Raw genomic sequence first — 20,828 nt, 5'->3', positions numbered from 1 at the left:
GCCATAAACCTCATTCAGTCCCAAAATAGCCTCCATCACCACCATTCTTCCTGCAAAAAACCCTCCGCTGCACCACCTCCCGAGTTCACTACCACAGTAGCCACAGACCCACAGGACTCCCTGCCAAAGTTACTGGGTAGCACCTATAAAACATGGCCCCATCTCTTTCTAGTGTGGCCCCTATTATTTAGCTCAGTAATGGAAAGAGCCTAATCTGCTGGAGCCAGCGGTGGGCTAAACGCGCTGCCAAAAAAACCCTGTGTTTGAAGTTGCTTGTCGCAAAAATGGAAAGCATAAAAGGTTTTCTGCCACAAGCCGCTCTCTGGCCCTTAATTTAAGTGTAAAGTAACGTCGAGCGCTTTTGAAAAATCAATCAGCAAAACATAACGAAGCAGATAAAACATCCACCTTTGCAGGATTTCCCATAGTGGCCAGGGTGATATCTGACAAAAGCACAGATGGACCAAGGGTAGTTTTGACTCCGTGAGTGGACAAGGATGGAACAAGGTGGGACGATTTTGAGTTTTGCTTGGCAAGCGTTCAAGGGGTGACTGATGGGCTGCAGACTCTGACAATGACGTAAAGGACATTCAGGGACTTGCTGAGGCCCTGGGGAAAAAGACTGCTGGCAAAATGTCGACATCAGAGACCCGCCAGCCAACCTGACATGAGGGCGGATGAGGTGTCGCGTTCAATTACCTCCCTCTGGCACCTCCTTACTGTTTCCTCAGGTCATAATCAACAGCTGCCAAAAAAGAGGCCATATTTCCAAACATGATTAAAAGCTTCTTCACCTCTAATGCTGTCTTTGTTTTCCATAGTTTCTCACACACTAACACACATCCACACAATCACACCCCTCTCCATACAATAAGAAGACTGGGGTTACAGGGTTAAACAAATAGAAGGGAAATCTCCCGCATACTCAACACATGCCACTGAACCTGCTCTAAAACAACTCTGACACCAGAGTAAACAAAACGTGTGCAGCCAGGAGAAAGCAGGGACTATAAGTGAGGGTAGAGCATAGATGGGCTGAGGGTGTTCGGTTCAGAGCTTTCTAAAGGTGCACAATTAGTGTGTCTGGGATCGATCCATCCTAAATTAAACCAAACTGCAAATTAGAGCAGAGCATTGAGACTGAAGGAAGGATTGTGAAAGACAGAGTGATGGCAGAGGAACCAAAATGATGTACCAAAAAAAAAGGTAGAAGAGAGGAAAACACAGTGAGTCAGGGTGGGACAAAGACTGTTTTTATGATCCTGCAGATTGTTAACCCAGGCTCTAATTGTCTCCTTCTTGTGCATAGCACCAATGAAGTGAACGCTGGGTTTATTTCACATTTCCCCACGTTATAGACAAGGCAGACAAAAACCAGGCTTGTAAAATTAACAGCAAACACCGAGTTAGCGTCTCCAACGCCAGGGGGTCTGAGTTTGAAGGTATAAATCTCATTCCAGAGGAGCTCTGTGGCGCAGCTGCGTGCTGGGGCCTTTTACCAGCAAACAAACAACCGACGCAGGGCTTAAGAAAGAGAAAATATGTCTTGTGCATGTCCTCTGTGAAGAAAATAACAACCCCATATGGGTTCCCTATCGCATGCAGCCTTTGATAGAGGATCTATGGCTTTTGATACAAGCCATGATGGCTCACTGTCGCTAATGGCCTTGCGTGCCTCACATGGGGGTGTTTTAAGCTTGCTCTCTTCTTTTTTGTTTTGCCAATAAATGGATGTAAAATGATCTCTCAGTCGACTTGCACTGTCAGATGCCCTGATAAACATATGCAGTGACAAAACACGCTTCAATCTGCACCTCTACCCACATCATTCCAGCTCCTCTCCTTCTCCTCCTCATGCCTATACCCCCCCCAGATGCACTTACAGTAAGAATGAAAGGGAGCAATTTTCATCAGTAGACCAGCCGCAGTATTTTAAAATGAATCCGATGATGAAGGGAAGGGAGGACACACACACTGAAATATGCACACAGGCTCCTTTTGTTCCTGCGGTGGTAGGGTCAGTGTCATTGTGGTGATGCCATTTTCACCCACTCATCACAGTACCGTAGCTATCACCCACTGAGTGTGTGTGTGTGAGCTTACATGTGTGGGTTTCAGTGCACACGTCTGTCAATTACCCAACTCCTCTCCTCACACTGGGCCGGCGTCTCAAAGGCATTCATCTATTTGCGATAACATTATATAAGCTGTGTGCGGCCCGCGTGGCTTCGGCTCGCCTCCCGTCCGCTCTCTCGCAGGATGATTTCAACGTTTCATGTTGCTCCAGTGATAATAGTTTGATCCATGCTCAGCGAGCCACACTCAGATCCATATGTAGGCCCTTCGCCTTGTACATTAAGCCACTTTAAGCAACAACATGAAAGCCAGATAGCACCTCAAAGAGAGGTGAACCGTGAAAGGGTTGTCGCTGAACACACCTGTTTTCGTTCGTCCTGTTTGTGCTCAGGTTAGCTGGTATCTGAGGAATGTAAATTATATGTGGTTTGGTTTGGACTGAAGCTCTGTCAGTGCTGTTGCAGGGGATTGTGTGCAACCATTACAGAACTCCCCCCACACAAACACACACACACACACACACACACACACACACATCACCTCCTCTGTCTCTTCTGTCTCTCTCAGAGGTCCTGTGTGATTACAGGGTCCAGGGAAGATGAGGTCTGACTTGGATAAATAAAGGTCTCGGGTCGAGGGGAGGGGAGGGCGGGTGGGGGTTGGGGGGGGGGGGTGAGACCTGCCCTGCTAATGCAAAAAAACAAAAAAACACACTGCTGCACCAGATCAAAAGCTTGGCCTCTTTTTCCTGTTTATTCTTAACAGACATCATTATTAAAACAGAATGACGCCTCGTCCCTTTTAGAGTGAATCATAACAAGACTTGAGGCGAGATTTAAACGATGTGATAATCAAAGCAGATGGCAGTTTGTCCGGTTTTGAGAATATGAACATTATGTGCAATTCTTCGCTTTAGTAGCTGATGAGGGTGCAGGTGTTGCTCTTTAGAGGAACTTTCAAACACTATCCAGCTTTCTCCTTACGGAGCATTCCTTTGCTGCTGTTTGGAAGAGAGTTTTATATTTTGCTCTACAGTTTTGATTAGTTATTTCCTGTTGTGGAGATTTCCTGCCAGCAGTCATACATGACACCAAAATGAAATTTGGAGAATGAGAAAATCAGTGGCATTTCATCTGGGAGGAGGGGCTCCTCTCTGTTTCAGCCCCAGTTGATCGTTCTGATTGGTGAGACAGGCGATTTTTGTTGTTTATGTCGATTCTTCTACCCATCAAAACGTGTTCCACTTGGCTCCTTCAGGTGATAGAGTTTATAAGCTCCTCCTGTTTTTATCTCATTCGCACAACTTTGTCATTCATTCATTCCAAGACATCCTCAGTTTACATTGATATAAAACAAGAGAGCAGAAAATCCTCATATTGGAGAAGAAATTAGTTGACTATTAAAATAGTTGCTGATTCATTTTAAGGTGTACCGTGATTTTTACACCTTAATGTTTATATGTTTATGTACTCAATCTGTCTGGATATTCTCCAGAATCCGACCGCCAAGGCCAAGTGTCACGTCAGCCGGGGAATCCTGAGCTTTATGGGCAGCTTTGAAGCTCCTTTTCAGAAACGGAACAACGTGGTTACTGGAAATTGGGCTTAAGTTGATCAAATGTCTGAGCGAGGCTTAGAGCCATGTGTTGTTATTAAATGTAACTAAAGCAGACCAACAGTGGATTTCATTCACCCCTCTCGGACATCTGGGCCAGACATCGAAAGAACGGTAATAGATGTATACTGAATACTGAGGCTTAATCAACGTTTACTGCTTGCTTGCTTGAACAGACCAAATGTGTGGAGCACAAACACGCTCCCATCTGCATCCAATGAATCTCCGGCGTGCTCGTTTGGAGAGAGTGGCAAACACATCAAACACATTTGTTTTGTCTATCCTCCCTGTTGCCTCACTTCCCTTATTTGGCATGTTGGTGATTTTTTTTTTTTACACTTTAAATCCATGTGGAGAAAATCTCCTTTGTGTCAAGACATTTTGCCTTAATCTCTCGCTACACTGAATCGTCTTATGCCGGTTGTTGGCTTTCCAACAATCCGCGATCGTTATCAACAGTGCACATTCATCTCATTTTGCGGATTGTACTTGTGTTATTTCCTAACGTGTTTAAATCTTCCTTTTTTAATTATCTTGCCTGAGTGACCTGGTCAGAGCAGGAACAGAGCACACATTTCCACTGTATCAAATCACAAAAGGTTGTCAGATGCACCGCAGCAGAGTGCACTTCCAAGGACACAATAACAACAACACAATAGGCTGCTGCAGAGGGGACCACAGCGCTCCACATTCAGACCCCTTTTAACCAGTCGTCTCCAGTTCCTGATCTTGATTGTGAAAGCGATCCTTTTTCACTGTGGTTTGTGCGGCTGTGGGAAGAGCAGCAGTACTGGGAACCAGATGGCTCTGGTAAAAGACAGGGGGCATCTCACCGGCCTCCCCGAGAAGGGGATCCATTACGGAGGATCCATTGAGGGCCAGCAGATTCTGTTTCATGGCATCGGCCGAGCGTGACCACCCCTCGGTTGGCGTTGGTCGTGGGCTGGTGCCACGTAGGCTGCTGCGGACCCAACCCTTTTTGTATTCACCTCGGGGAGCTGTATTCACCTTCGATGCAGGACAGACAACTAAATCGGGGCCTCTTGGCGACTTGGGTTTCATCCCTTTTGAGTTCAAGTCTCTTTCAAAGGGCCTCGCATCGCAATGGGATATCACTGGCTCCGCGGCTTGAGGGACAATGGTTGTTTGTGAAAACGGCTGACTGAGATGTTCCTGTGCATTTCAAAAGTAGGGTCCATGAACTGTTAAAACTCAGTTAACTATCGCTGGGGTATCGCAGCGTGAGTTAATGGACGTTTATTTCCATATTCTTTCAAAACGACCACACTGACACATGTTGTCCAACCTCCGTTCTGCGCTCTCTGATCCACTGCACATTTCCCTGTCACGGCTTCTTAGCTCTGCCCGCTACTGGCTTTGTTCCTTTGTTTGCTGTCCACTTAGCTACGTCTGCTCCCTTCACTTGTCCAAATGTTTGCTCTGTCCACTTAGCCATGTCCACTTGCTTGGCCTTGTCAAATCAGTGCTGTCGGTGGGCGTTTCCTGGGACAATTCGCCTCTTTGGCCACAAACTGCTGCAGCTGGACACTAACCAGACCCCGGAGCTCAGCAGCGAAATTACTCTCCATTTATTTAAAGTGGTTGCCATTACTCTACCGCAGTAGAGCACAGACCTCAGTGGCCCTGGCCCAACCATAACTGCAGTATAAAAAGAACTAGGTTCGCCGGACAGGTCATGTCTCACACAGTAGCAATTCAATATCCTCCCGTTATGTTCTTGGTTACGCTTCTCAAAACTCAGAATTGCATGTGACACCACAAAAATACATGGTTGCTTTGAAACTCAGTCTGTGGAGATTTTTGCAAAAACACCCAACCAATCACTGGCGAGATGTTTGGAACATGTTACATGTTTGAATCAAAGAAAGAATAACAGCTAATTTACCTTAATCATACTATGTCAAAAGCTTTATTAATAGTATGTTCAAAAAGAGAAATACGGAGACAGGAAGCCAGAATGGTTTTGGACTTGTACCAAAACAAATCAAACCTCAAAGTCTAATCGTTTTTTCCTGTCCTCCTTGAAATGCAGAAACAATACACCAGCCAATGAGCAGTGTTAGGGAATAGCAAAGCTGCACTTCCTATTATCAACACGCCCAGAGCTGATAACACTCTATTGTGATTTCACGCCAGTGAGGAAGAAAGTTATATTTTGTGTACTGTTTTCGAGCATCAGCCACTTCCTCCCCGGGGCCTTAAAACCTCCTTTAAAATTCCATTCTCTGCCAGTTAAATTGAGTTTTGATAATGAAAACAATTGTTTGTCTGAGAGTTAATAGAATTCAAAGAAGAACATGAGGCTCTATGGTATTTCATTACTGTTCTCGGACTATTTGATTTACCCCCTTGCCCTGGAGTGTGTTCCAGCTGATGGGCTCTGACTGCTGCAGAGAGCACCAGCAAAGCTGAGAGAGAATGTCATTCGGCATTGACTGGAGTGGGTCTCCTCATGCATACGCAAATGTCAAGGTACACGGAGAGGCCAGGGAACACAGCTCATGCATAATAGTATTAAAATGTGCAAAAGGGGGGAAAGGGAAGAGAGAGGTGAACCGGTTACAAGAGAGGGAGGAAGAAAACTTGCAGAACAATCCAGATGAGATGGAGAGAGTTGTGAAAGAATAAGCAAAGACGTCGCATTGCTCTACAGAACTCCATCCAAAAACAACATGTCACAGCTCTTTCAGAAAAGTACTGACTGGTCTTGACTGACCTTTGAGCAACAAAACCTCACAAACCACTATTCTGGCCACATGCGTGCACTCTCCCACCTAAACATTGTTTATCTCTTTCAAGCCTGACAGTTGTGTACAGCCAGCAGCGGCTTGACAGCTTAATTTCATGTTGTCTCACAGGACCGCCCCCGTGGATCAGGGACCGGAGTGACAAACTCAACCTCGCTCTACTTTGTTTGGGGACGCCTCTCTCTCTCTCACCGCTCTGTGCTTTACATGACTATCGCATCCGTCATGCCTCGTCACCTCTGAGAGGGGCTACCCATGCACCACCATCGCCATCAAGGATCCTGAAGCTGGAATCTGCCTGGCTGCTTTGCATGCTGGGTCGCCCGACCAACCGCCTGAGCAGGTGGTGATTTGCACAAGGTGAGAGAAAGAAATTGAAAGAGTTGCACTCAGCGGAAGTTCAAAAAGAGAAATGGAAAGAGCGGCGAACGACACACAAAGAGGTACTTTGATAAAAACAAATGTAAGTCTTTGAACACGACAGGACGAGAATCGCAGTGGCATGATAATAAGCATGATTGTGTTTATAATAACTAGGTCTGTTTCTCCGTCTTAGCGGTTGGTGGTTTTATGGGCAGTCCAATCCCCTGGCATGGAAGAACAAGGGCGTTGCCCGCAACTTGACCTTCGCAGGGCACCACCCAGAGGTCAACAGGAAGTAAATGGGCAGCAGCTTGACACAGAAGCACACATTTCTGACCTAGAGTCTTTTTTTTCTCTTCTTCTGTTACCAACTGTGAGCCAGATTCAACTTACTTTCGGCCAAGTAAATGAGGGAATTCTTCAAAACTTTGGCCTGTCTTCACAAGTCAAGACATGCTGAGTATCATGAGTGTTGGGATATGCAAAAAGGAAAATGCTGTGGTCTATTTTCTTCCACTTAAGACTTTCTACTTTCTATGTCTATGACTTCTCAATGAGTGCAACTCTCTAATCATGTATCACTGCTGGATACTGCGAGCTGGAGGTACTGTCACTGGAGCACTACGTGTGGAGGTTTGTATAATCAGCTATGGCTCAGTTTTTAATCTACCTTATTGCCAATAAAGTACCATACAAATGTTGGGTGATGCTTAGAGGAAGAGCCTCTTCCTTGCTTGAACCTGGCAGCTTACTTTTTTGTGGATATTTATAGGAAAGCTGCAACTTACGTTTTTTTTAATGATCGAATAATCTGTTGGTTATTTTTCAGATTTTACTTGATGTTCAAATGTTAAAAACAAAAGTGAAAAATAGCTTGTTTTGTCCAACCAACAGTCCTAAACCCAAACATATTCAATTTACAATGATAGAAAGCAGCGGAAAGCAGCAGAGAAGCTGGAAACAGCAAATGCTTTTTGACAATCAACTGTCTCAGCACCCATATTTTGAGGACACTTTCAAATAATTTAATCTTGAATTTCTTTCTTTCGGGTAACACTGTTAGCAAGGTGAGCCAGCTGCCTACTTTAGCGCTTGTGTTACTCCCTCAGAAAGGACAGCTGAGAGCAAAGTAGCATTTTAGCATCTCTCCACTATAACTCTGGTCTGTTGTCGGTCACCTTACAGTCTCAGTGTTGAAGTCGATATGCATAATTTTTGGTTTTGGTTGGTGTGTTTTAAACTTAACCTCTAGGGGCATTCCATTGAAGATTCATGAGGGCTCCATATGGGCTGGTGTGGAGCTGATTATGCATGGACACAAAGAGGAGACAGACTGACTGGGTTTACTGTGAAAACAACCAGGACAGACTGACTGAACCTGCGCGCAACTTCCAGGACATTTAAAGGAGTATAACGTTTGTACGAGTGTACGAAAGTTTTAGGGGAGATCCGTCTATTTGTCAACTTACTCCACGACTCCAATGAGCGATGAGAAAATAGGCAGTAAAAGCAACCATGTGTCCCCGATAGATTGTTCTGTCCTGTGATTGATGCCGACACTTTTGCATGCCCTTGAGTGAAAGGCACGGAACTCCCATTATCTCCAAAGTCAGAAAAAGAAAACGGCTGCTTCGAAACGGATCTCTTCATCCAGATGTGACATGCTGAGGTATGAAGATATTGGCCAATGACCAAAGCTCCAACCAGTAGAATGGGAATAAATGTCCCATTGCATGAGGCACTCAAAGGGCCAAAAATCTGCATTTGAAAAATCTCAGCCGCAGCTTCTCTATAAATAAAACGACTCATGATAGCCCTCAAACTAATCCACATCTTGTGAACAGTTTTTCTCTCCACGCTCAGTGTAGATCACACTGATCACAAAAAGCCCTTGGAGAGATTAACCACTTAATTTAATTTGGTTTTGAGGGCAGATTTAGTCACTTTGTGCACTACAATGCTATTGGTCACATGGTATTGGGTGGGGGGCTACATAGATGGACAGTTCAAATTAAAACAGTGAGTCAGTGAGTGACAAAGCAATCATTGACATATTAACACCATATAAAGATGCTATGGTAATCTTGTTAGCAAACAGGTGCCTATTTACACATCCAGTAGAAACAGAGCAACATTAGCATTCATTCTGCTTTATATCACCTGACAAATGTAAGCCCAATATTCACTCTTCGGTTAGCTCTGGTTTGGTCTCTGGCAGCTCCTGAGGGAAAAATTTTGCTCTTTAGCAGCTAAATGCTCCACTGTGTCCACCAGCTAGTTGCCAACTTTGTCTGCTGTTTGGTGCTAAGCAGTTAGCATATGCTGATGGGACACTGAGAGCCAACCAAAACAGTAAAGTTGTGAGCTGGAAGATGCTAAAGCGGTACGTTGAGCTGAGGGGAACTGCAAATCAGCTGACTACGAGCGAGAAAGGTCCACTTACTACCATTTCTTCAGAGTTTTTTAGGGCACTTTACCGTCTTACCTTCATGCTTAATGTTTGAATGTTTTTGTTTTTTTAAATAAGGCCGATTTTTGTTTACAAACGCTTTCCTTGTTATGTTCACTCAGAAAGGGTAAGAAGTCAGGACCAAAGTTACTACTCTGCAAAAGTGTCTTCACTCTCGAGAGTCTAAAACCTCCACTGGTTTCTACACACGGTCACATCTTTAATCATGAACACATTACTTAGCTGTGTAGATCAGCACACACACACACACACACACACACACACAGTACACTAATCGACCCCAGTGGTTTGTCTGAACTTGTGTCTGCAGCACAGAAGCTCACCAGGGAGGAGAGGTTTCCATCTCCATCTCTGAACCGGAAAAGCAGGGGGGACCACACAGCCCACATCTGAGGCCCAGACCCCATGCACCCTCTTCCCATAATGCCCTCTGACACTCCCCACACTGAGCACAGAGGGTTTACCCGCACACCAAAAGCCCTGATGTTAAACTCTTTAAGAACCCGCTGTCTCTCCTCAAACCAACGCTCCATCGCGATCACCTCTGCCAACACAAGCTCGTGTTTCTTCGGCTGACGATGGTCTGTTATTATCATCCGAGGCAGACGATTCAGAGTATCTCTCCCTCTCTCTCTCTCTCACACACACACACACACACTCACAAAGATCCCTCTGTCTCACGGGTTACAAAGGTTGATGGAGGCCAGTCATAAACTGCACTGTATGGACTGCGTTTACAAGTTGAGAGTGGATTAAGTCGAGAAAGATATGGTGATTGGCTGTGTGAGGGAGAGTTGTGAATTGGGAAAAGACAGACAGTGGTGTGTGTGTGTGTGTGTGTGTGTGTGTGTGGGTAGGGTTTACATGAGAGGAGGGGCATCTGATAGAGGATGTGAGACCTCTTGACACTTGACGTGGCCCCTTTAAAATCACGAGCAGGAACGTTGGAAGTTTATAGAAGCTCCAGATGGCCACAGCTGCCTCACATTTGAACTTTACTCACACACATGTAGTGCTGAAATTATTGGCTGATTAATTGATTAGTTGAGTGACAGAAAATTTTAAAAGGCAAAATGTCACAACGTTTGCTGTTTTCAGCTTCGTGAATGTGAGAACTTGCTGCTTTTCTTTGTTTTATATTGAACGTCTTTGGGTTTTGAACTGAAAACAAGCAATTTGAAGATGTTACCTCGGGCTCTGGCCAGCTGTGATGGTCATTTTTAGACTTATTCATTGATTTATCATAACAATAATCAACAGAATCAACTTTGAACCTCAGTTTTTAATACAACGCGGACAAGAAGTCTGTAAAGTCTTCATGACAACTGGGCAAACTCTGCTGATGAAGTTGGTCATGTGATATGATGAAAAGCTCCAGAGGACCCTCTAAATGGACCTTGCGGAGGGAAGTACAGTCACTGATAATAAAAACAATTGTTAGTTGCAGCCCTACACATGTAGGAAGGCAGAGAAGCAGAAATACGCAATAATTCTGGACTTGCAAACTAGGAAATGTTGAAAAAGCTTCTGGCATCCTTTCCCCTGCTTTTCACAAACAGGTGAGCAAAAACACACACAGTCAACGCACTCTGACTTGACGTAAAGCCAAACATCCGAAAACGCACTGTAGACTCCTATCCATCACACGTCAACCCAGTGAACACAGAAGCTGCACGACTGTTGCCAGAATCGAAAGCTACAACCCAAACCTCTGTGTGAGCTACTGTTCAGGAGTCCGCGCAGTGTTTCAAACCACGCTCTGGCCACCTCGACTCGCCTACTGCGCCGCACAGCGACGCCCAGTTCCGTCTGCGGCCGGGTGCAATGAATCTGACAGAGTCCAGGCCAACATCATGCCCTGCTGGACAGCGATCAGACGGGGAGCAGGAAAGAGAGCGGGCTGCCAGATGAAACAGAGAGTTGCCAGTTTTACGCAGCAGCTTATATGCATGTCAGGCAACAAAGAAAAATCACAACACATGCCGTCATTCATCCCCCCATCACTACTTGGTGCCTCGCGGAGGAAAGAAGAGTGCCCGCGTTGAATGAGAGGAAAAAGCCTAAAAATCTCTGGTTTGGTCTGGAAATAATCGAGCTGATTCACCTGCGGCAAGTTAGTTTGATAAGACACGTCACTGCACAGAAATCAGCCTTTGCAAATCTTCCCAGTGTGGCCTTACAAGTTATTTCATGCATGTCTAGTTAAGTAGAGACTTGGCAAAGACTGCAGATGAAAAGAAAGCCCATAAGGCAACTCTTGCCTCCTCCGATCAGTCCAAGATTCAGTTGGTCGACCACAGCCTGATATTAACCTGATGCTTTCTTCATCGGGCCTTATTTCTGACAGCCCTGTCTTCTGTGAGCATATAATGAGAGTGCATTCCATATTGTCAAAATGTCACAGCCTGCCCTTTTCAAGCCTCAGCTCGACACAACCAAAGCTAACTGTTTTTCCTTTAAAGGTAACAGAAAGAACGTCCAGCGATACACAGGTTGTGACTCCACTTGTTTCACGTTGCTCTTGTTGGAGATCTCGCTGTTATTCATGACTGCGAGAAGTGGGATCAGATCAGATCAGTTGTTGCCGACCTTTTTGCCAATGCTGATTCTTACAATCCCTTGTCACAGGTTGCATGGGACTATGAGCAACAAAAGAGTGATTTCACTTTTTAGATTCTTTCATTTGAATAGTTACTACAGGCCTGAATAGGTAAAATGATCCAGAATGTCACAAGAAAATACTGAGGAGAGATTTGAAAGATTCACTCGCTTTCTGGCAGAGAGTTAGATGAGAAGATTGATACCACTCTCATGTCTGTCAATTAAATACGAAGCTACAGCCAGCAGCTGGTTAGCTTAGCTTAGCACAAAGACTGGGAGGACAGGGAGAAACAGCTAGCCTGGATCTGTCCGTGGTGACAAAAGGTGAAAAAAAAACTACCAGCAGCTCCAAAACCAATGTGGACTGGACTATTTCTTTGCCCCGAAATTGACGTTTTTACACTTCAGTTTTTGTACAGATTAAACAAATGCGATATGACAGTGCGATGGTAAGCTAATCAGCTGCTGGCTGCAGCCTCATATTTAACAGACAGCTATGAGAGATATTGATCTTCTCATCTAGCTCTCTGCCAGAAAGCCAATAAGCGTATTTCCCAATATGTCAAACTATTCCTTTAATCATCCTCCAACCACTTGGTGGGGAGCCACTAAGACAGATTATAGGCTATCCCTGCATGTACTAACAGGAGAACAGCTTGCTCAACCTGCCACTGAATTTAAAAAGGAGTCACTGTAAAGGTGAGCCGCCTTACTGTAACAGCAACTTCAGCTTCGTGAAAAAGCGGCCTCAACCTCTGTTTCATTGAGATGATGCATCATTTACATAAAGAAAAGACACACATGTGGGTGCACGGTGCACTGTGGGACTCTCACCACCGCTTCCCCCAACGTCAACCTGCATGTAAGACCGGTCACGGACACCAAGAACAAAATAATTCCCCCCCTGATTAACCAGCACGAGCTTGTTCGCGACACCAACACCATCAGCTACATCATTACCGGCTTACAGAGCAACTCAATTACGCCTCATCTTGACAGCTCTGACAGGATTCAGCTTCCACTTGTGTGTATATATTTGTATGAAGGGTCTAAGCAGCTGCCAAGTGAGCAGCGGCAGGCCGCAGTCAGACAAAGCAGCGTGTGGGAGTCTGGATGAGTTTCTTTATAAAGCCTCGGAGTTCAGGTGGAAGAGAAATCATATACGTTAATGATAAGAGTGTGTGGCGAACTGACACTCTATACTGGGAGTGAAGGGTGCTGTATGGGAGAAGAGCCCATTCTCATATTATAATTTGCATAAAGGCACTGCTCCAACTGAACAACCAACACATGTAACTCTAAGCTACATTTTCACTCTTTTCCTCTTTGCATATGTGTGTGTGCATTTCACCGAGCGCATGATTATCCTTATTCTGCTTCATGCGATGCTGCAGTCTACCAGGACAGTGAAAGCACTCTAGTGTAGTTGTTTTAGACGCTCTGTCACAAAAGCAACAGCGGCTGCTCGTCTGCAGAGCATCAATAAGCTGCTGCCTGACCTAGCTTTAGCAGTTAAAGGAAAAGTCAGCTGTTTTAAGAATTCACATTTGCACATGCACCTGATTTTACTTCTTAATGCCATCACAGACGTGCCCGGGATCCTTCTGACAGAGATGTTCACGCCACAAGAATAACACGGGACATATTCAAGTAGCACACTTATAATGTCCACATCAATAGTTCAGTGCAATCCGGGAGTTATTTTGCAGCTCTGCTCCTTCCAGTGTGTCCACTTTCGGTCAGTCAACCTGCCTCATCTATTTCCCCCCGAGGTTCCTACATTTACCAGAAAGCCTTTCACCAGATTCCAGAGCAGGAATATTTTGCATCACCCATAAATGAATGGATTTCTCCGAGCACAAAACTGTACATCTGGAGAGACAGCCTTATTCTTTCATTCTGAGGGCCTGACACTAAAAATCTGATGTTTCCACTCACATCTAACACACAAGGCCAGTTTTCTTCTACTAAACTCTACAGTAGCTCCACACATTTAGCAAATAATCTGGCTTTAAGAAAAATACACCACTAAACAAGCTGAACTAACTAGCTGTGTCTTTACTGTAAGTGCAGGAGGGTTTTATGGTGGATTTTTTCCTTTTGGTGTTGTTTCACATTCAGTTCCAAACGCATTAAGGGGAAACAGCAAAGACAGCCTGAAACATGAAATCACTCTTTGCATTTACAACAAGAGACTGACTTCTTGGCATGAAATGATTGTTTTACTGTACAGTAAATATGGCACAGCTGACTTCAACTAAACATAAACTTGGCCCTTTTTTTCTCCCCAGTGTTATGAGGGGGAATACCATTGCTTTAAATACTTTGTTAATACATAGGTACACATGGGAGTACTTACGCACTAGCCCAGATGGTGGACCCTCTAATTTGAAATCCAAGGGTATAATTAAGAGACAAAAAAATTAAAAAGGAAAGCACGAGGATTTGCTGCTTCGACATGAAACGCGGCACAAATTACAGCAAGGAGAAGCTCGGTTTGTGTGGTCATCGTTATTAGATATTTACATTAAAACAAAATATTCTCCGGGAAGGCAGCTCTGAATGGGGGATCCGGCTGCAACTTTGAAGTTCCGCAGATAGACGCGAGCATGTCCCTGCGCATTAGTCTGAACTTGATGGCGCATTAAATGCATGATATCAGATGACTGAGCTGAGGGTTTCGAGGTCATTTCAGGGGGAACTGATGTTTGTGTGATTCAACTTACCCAGCAATGCAGTGCAGCGGTGATATCATGATGGAGATTAAAAACACCATACAGATGCTCTGCCATAACCGCTGGAAACGCGATCAATCACTACAGACTACAATGCGATTGATCCGCTCCAAGCAGCTGATGCAGAGCAGGTAAACACATCAGGACTTGAGGCGCAGGATGCGGATGGGGAGTCGAGTGCGTAAAAGCTGCTGGTTTTGGGTTACAAGTTCGTCGTTTTCCCTCATTAAATCGAAACGTAGCCTTCAGAAACACACAACAGGGGTTCCCGATGATTTTTAAGCCTATTCCAGATTTACTTGGACCCCCATATGGTAGGAGTTTGTCGCAGGGACTCTACAGGTCTGAGGACACCTTTGGATACGGTTTGGACCGCAAGTATTTACCCTGTAGGTGTGGAGGTAGTGTAATCAGACTCGTCACTCCGCTCACATTACTCCACTCTCTCTTCAGACTAATAGAACAACAACAAACCCGTTTCCCTTTCTGCTTTGGCTGCAGACTGTGGGAGAAACATCCCAAACACATCATGCAGTTTGGGAAACAGCGTCGTAGTGGGACCCGGACCGAGGCGATGAACTATGAATGAAGTTACTGCGACTGCAAACTGTCACATGTTCGATACAAAACAGGAAAATAAGACTAAAACATTGAAAGTAACGTACTTTCGCGTGTGTGTTGTAGACTTTCTGACAGGATAACAGCGTGTCCGGCGCGCTAAAGAGCAACTTTGGAGACGCTTCCGACGACGCAGATATTTCTCGGAATGTGTCCTCAGAAAAGCCGAGTAGAAAAGTTTGACTTACCGGTGTCGAAATGACTAAAAGCCGCGGAGGAAATAACCCCAGCGAGAAGAAGTGCAGAGGTGACTGTCCAGGAATCCATCGTGTGATTAAAGAGTCTGAGCTGGCTCTCAGGTGAAGAAGTGCAGCCTGACGGACAGATGCGCAGACCGGCGGGCTGCTGGACTGACTGACTGACTGACTGGTTGGTTGGCTGTCCGGGTCTGTGCAGGAGTCTCTCTTTGGCCCGGCGTTAAAAGTCCCTGAACTTCAAGGCAGGTCCTTCAGCTACTACTACACTGACACCACAAAGACGGGAACAGATAGTAGAAAGCAGGGATCCTATTTCCAACCCATGTGACAGGAAATAGGGGCAATAGATTCAACCTGCAGCGCTGTGGAAGCAGCAGAAAGAAAAGAGGAGGAGGTGGAGGGAGGGAGGGAGGGAGGGTGGCGGTGCTGGGGTTGGAGGGTGGACTCAGTGGTGCAATGAACAGCAGGTTAGTAAAGTAAAAACTGATTTTCCCTCTTTTCAGACTGGATTTGTAGCACATTCAAATAGAAACAACCTGATAATAAGTTTAATATTACAACAAAACTAAAAAGAAAACACACACACATGAACATCACAGGAAAACTATTCCAGATGGCAAAACATGTCTTTATCATGCATTTACTATTAGGTCCCTATAGTAAAGTTATAGGCATAGAAGCGATGCCACAAGAGTTCAAGACTGCCATAAAGTATGACAGTTCACCGTAAACATGTTCTGCAGTACCAGAGACACACAATAAGCTCCTTTCTGGAATATTATGGGAGTATTGTCTAGGTTTTCATGTTGGGGTCTAAATCTAATTGGGGGTCCATTAGGTTTGGAAACCCCTGGGCTACAACATACTCAATACTAAACTGCACACAAAGGCAAGTCAGGACCTCAGCAATACATCATTTTAATAGCTACAGTATATAAAATGGGGAACGTGAGTGAGAAGGATTTGCACATGATCCTGGTAGAGCAGTGGAAGCCACTGCAGCTTCATACAATGGAGATTCATTAAGATGTGGATGAGGCTACAGGGAAATGATGATTACGTAAATTCAAGTTTTGTTCCTGCTGCTGCTGATCATAAAAATCATTTATTTGCCTGCCTGTTTGTTAACATTCAACACGCAGACGCAATTCCTTTGGTGGAAATAACTGGAAGTCCCTGGGCACGATTTGGGGAATCACAGACTTCTTTCTTGGTGTGAGTTTTAGTTGTTCATGTCCAGTAAGTTTAGAAAAAAAGATTATGTTTGAATTCATATATGTATAAAGCCGGTGATATGTGGGCATAAATGTAAAAGAAGCTCAGCAGATTAGATTATAAAATCAGGATGTGAAAAAATACTAATTGTACTCTTTGAATGACCTCCCCTTCACATGTCTCACCTGCAGCTAGAAACAGGTGCAGTGTCAGTGTCCGTGCCCCTCACCTCTCTCTGCAGCTTCAGACCGGCAGACTCAGGTTAAGTGTGAAACAGCACCCTCGTGTGTTTCATCAGGCGGCACTGTGAAGAAGCGTCCGAGCCAAGAAGCAGCCTAAAAATAGAAAATCCAGTATGATCTCATCACTCTTGAGGAAAAAAGGCCCAACATTTATTTTGCCAAAACCGACGGGGTTGAGATGGGGAGCACAGGGAAAGTAATCTAGCATGACGTGTGCCCTTTTGAGAAATGTAACTGTGTGGCCTTAAGATACTGGCTGGTAAAAACTGCACTTATATTACACTGAAAGATGGAGAGTTTTTTATAATTTAACCATGCCGACAGTTTACTAAGGCTATGACTGAGATGTCTAACCTTTTCTGAAACTGCACGACAGATAGACATTACATCCATTAAATGTCTGATCAGCGGTGGAAAATAACTAAGTACATTTACTTTAGTACAATTTTGAGGTACTTGAGTATTTTCATTTTCTGGAAATATTGTATTTTTACACACAAAACGCATGATACGTTTAGAAAATATGATGGATTTTTTATAGATTAAAGTAGTTTAAATGAGCTCAACCTCAATCAGCTACATCATTAACATGTTTCTCACACATCTATGCATCAATACGCCGTGGCACTGTTAATGATCGAAGTAGTACATTTGGCTGATAATACTTGTGAGGGGCTGCGACTAACAATTGCTTTCCTTATCAATCAATTAATCTACAATCACGTTCTCGATTAAGTTCCCAGAGCCGATAGTGATGTTTTCATGTGTCTTGTTTTGTCAGAACAACAGTCTGAAACCCAAATAGGCTCATTTTTTCTATCCTAGAAGAAAAACCAGAAAATATTCACATTTGAGAAGCTGGAACCAGTGAACTTTTCCATTTTTGCTTAAAAACTGCTCAATAAATCGACTAGTCATTGCAGGACTATACTCATGTACTTTTACTTTCTGAATGCTACTTCTAGGATTCTAAAGAACTACTTGTGATTGAGTATTTTTTTTTACATTGACAAGGACCTGAATACTTCTCCCACCACTGTATGCTGTATATTGTTGTCATTATTTAGTGTGTGTGTTATGAGTATGTAGTCTCAGTGTCCTCAGACAGTGTCCATATGAAAATTAACCTGAATTGGAGTCCTGTCATTATCTCCCATCTTCCCTGCTATCAGTCTGTGATGCTGTGGAGTTATGGTAGCAAGGCTTCCTTTGTCTTCTTTGTCTCTCTCTCTTTCTGAGTGTGTGTGTGTGTGTGTGTGTGTGTGATCACATGTTGGGCTTGTCTGTACACGCTGCCTGGCCACATTCCTTGTGGTCTGCTGGAGTTACAGTAATTCTGTTCTGTCTTTTTGCTCTCTCCAGATAAAACTTGACACTTCCAAACATGACATTCACACTTTATTCTTTTGTCATTTTGCCTTTTTCGACATGTTCCACTGTTTTTCATTAGGTTGAGGACATCAGATAACGAGTATCCAAAGTTCCTCACAGTACCGCTGTGTGTACGTTTTTAGCATGGGTGGCCGCGGTGAGAGCTGAGCCCTTCACCCTTCGCCGGTGTGTTCTGCCTGCTGAGTTATGCAAGACGGAGGCTGGAGGTCACAGGAAGAATAATCCGCTGAGATGTATTAGAAAGTACTCCGGCATCCCTGACCTGCCTCTCAATGGGAAGTTATGCATAGTTGAATTAGAAGTTGGCCCAGATGCTTTGAATTCACAAATTCAGAAGCCAAGACTATGTCCTTGTTTCCTCTTAGGGAAACATGAGTGCCTGGCCCTGAATCCTAATGCCACATTTCTCTCCTTTGTGATCAAAACTGTTTCTCTGTCTATGCTTTTGTTCTTGGCATCCGGGAGAATCGGTGGCTGCATTGTACCTGAGGCTCTCGAGAGTCTTTAAGCATGAAAAACGCTTTTTTGATATGCCATTTTGTTTCATCTGAGAGAAAAACATTTAAAGGGTCAGTTCACTCAGATTACTTATTTCCCCTGATATCAAACCATGCAGATAGGTTTTGAGTTTATTATTCCAGGTTTTGAGTCTTTGACATTTCTGCCACCACTTCAATACAATATAGGTGAATGAAAATTCTTTTGCATTGTTCACAGCATTAAAAATGACATTTAAATACTTTCCAGAAGCAGTTTCCTGGTTATTCTGGACAATTCACAGACTCCCTGTGAGCTGGTTCATGGGAAATTAATCCGCGAACCATTTTATAATCAATTAATTGTTTGAATTACACACTAGAGTACTCAAGTGAACTTTCCTTTCTTAGGTGATAGTATACTAAATATATATTTTGGTCTTTGACTGTTGGTTGGACAAAACAAGCAATGTGAGTAACTGTGAGTCAATGTGGACTGCAGGATATTGTGATTGGCATTTTTCACTACATTCTGACATCTTGCAGACAAAACAATTACTTGATTGATTAAGAAAATAATTGGCAGAATTATCAGTAATGAAACCATTGCTTGCAGGCTTAGTAGGTTTAAGTTCCAATGAAAACGGACCACAATCCATCGTTCCGTGTGTTATCCGGAGAAACCCGGATATTGTTTCTGGAAAGACGTTGGGAAGGAAGCAGAAATCTCTGATATCTAACCTGAGCACATAAAAGCAACACTAATTGATAAAATATGCTCTTTGGTAAACTGATCCTTTAAAACTACCATGTTCCTGTGAGTACACACATTTAGGGGATTGGATAAGTGTGTCTTGCACCCTGATGAAGATTGTTCTGGGGTTTTTTTATCACCGTTTTTGGCAGCAATGTGACAAGAAGGTGGATGACGATGATCTCCCTCTTTGACACCACCCCTGAGTCATTGTTTGCTGTCGGGATCGTTCTCCTCAGTGCCAAAACAATCTCTGCCATCGCTTGGCTCATTACATTAATTAAAAACAAAACACGCTGGCACACACGCTGACGCACATCTTCATGCGTCTCCTCCTATGGGGGACACAGTGAGTCAATACGATTACTCAACCAAAGCATCTGGTTGTTGTCTGAAGTCTGCGCGACCCGGCCAACAACCCCCACACGGCCACATCAGTGTCTATATGATCCACATCATTAGTGGTTGCACACACAACACAACACACATTATGGTGTCACTCTCTGACCCCAGCAAAGCTCTGATGAAGTGGGCTCCCCTTGACAAATGACTGCCTCTGGCCCTATCTGTACCAGTAACAGCCCCCAAACCACCATCTTCTCTCAACTCCTATAACACACACACACACACACCTGCACAGGCCCCTGAGCTTACCTGTGTTCAAAGCCAAGATGAAAGCTCACGTTTACATCCAGCCACCTGCACGTAAACCAGAAGCCACTGTAGCAGAACAGCCCCCCCTCCTCCTCCTCCTCCTCCTCCTCCTCCACCTCTCTCCGCTGACACACACAGCCATCATCCATCTTGCTAGGCCTCCCGGGTCTCTAATTAGGCTCCGGGTGGGTGACACCCTCTGGAATGTTTATTGTAACTCAGCTTTATCTCCTTTTAAAAGAGAGACCAAAAGAGAAAGAGAAATAATGGAAAACATGTTTCTGTACACACCAAGATATTTATCAGGACTAAATTCATGTAAATTATTACAGATTGTTATATATACATATTACCTTGGGTCTCTTCTATCAGTGATGATGGCATTGTACTGAATAAGTAATTACAGAGATCTGGGAACACGATGACAACGCGACGACAAAATCCAGTGGCAAAGAAACACAAGCAGTGCGACAATCAGACAGATCAGTCTGTATAGATTATCTAAACCACTTAGTGGTAAAACAAAAAAGGAGCTGTCTATCTGTCCATAATAATCCATAACTGCACAGAAAAACTCTGTTTACAACGGACAGTTTGGGTAGTAAGTTTAACATTCGTTTCTGTTTTCTAATGTCTGCTTCTAAAACATGTCA

At 44.1% G+C, this 20,828-nt stretch overlaps 1 protein-coding gene across 1 annotated transcript in view; it reads right to left on the bottom strand.

Moving 5' to 3' along the window:
* The window catches only part of kremen1 (kringle containing transmembrane protein 1), a 52,559-nt gene extending 37,047 nt beyond the window's left edge, over positions 1-15,512 (bottom strand). Inside the window, exon 1 of the mRNA XM_070904960.1 lies at positions 15,434-15,512. Coding sequence (XP_070761061.1) covers positions 15,434-15,512 — 79 coding nt within the window. The remainder of the gene's footprint in view (positions 1-15,433) is intronic.
* Positions 15,513-20,828: the final 5,316 nt, after the last annotated feature.

Source organism: Enoplosus armatus, chromosome 4 (genome assembly GCF_043641665.1).
Source record: "Enoplosus armatus isolate fEnoArm2 chromosome 4, fEnoArm2.hap1, whole genome shotgun sequence".
Taxonomy (NCBI): Eukaryota; Metazoa; Chordata; class Actinopteri; order Centrarchiformes; family Enoplosidae; genus Enoplosus; species Enoplosus armatus.
This window is presented reverse-complemented; position numbering and strand designations above follow the sequence as displayed.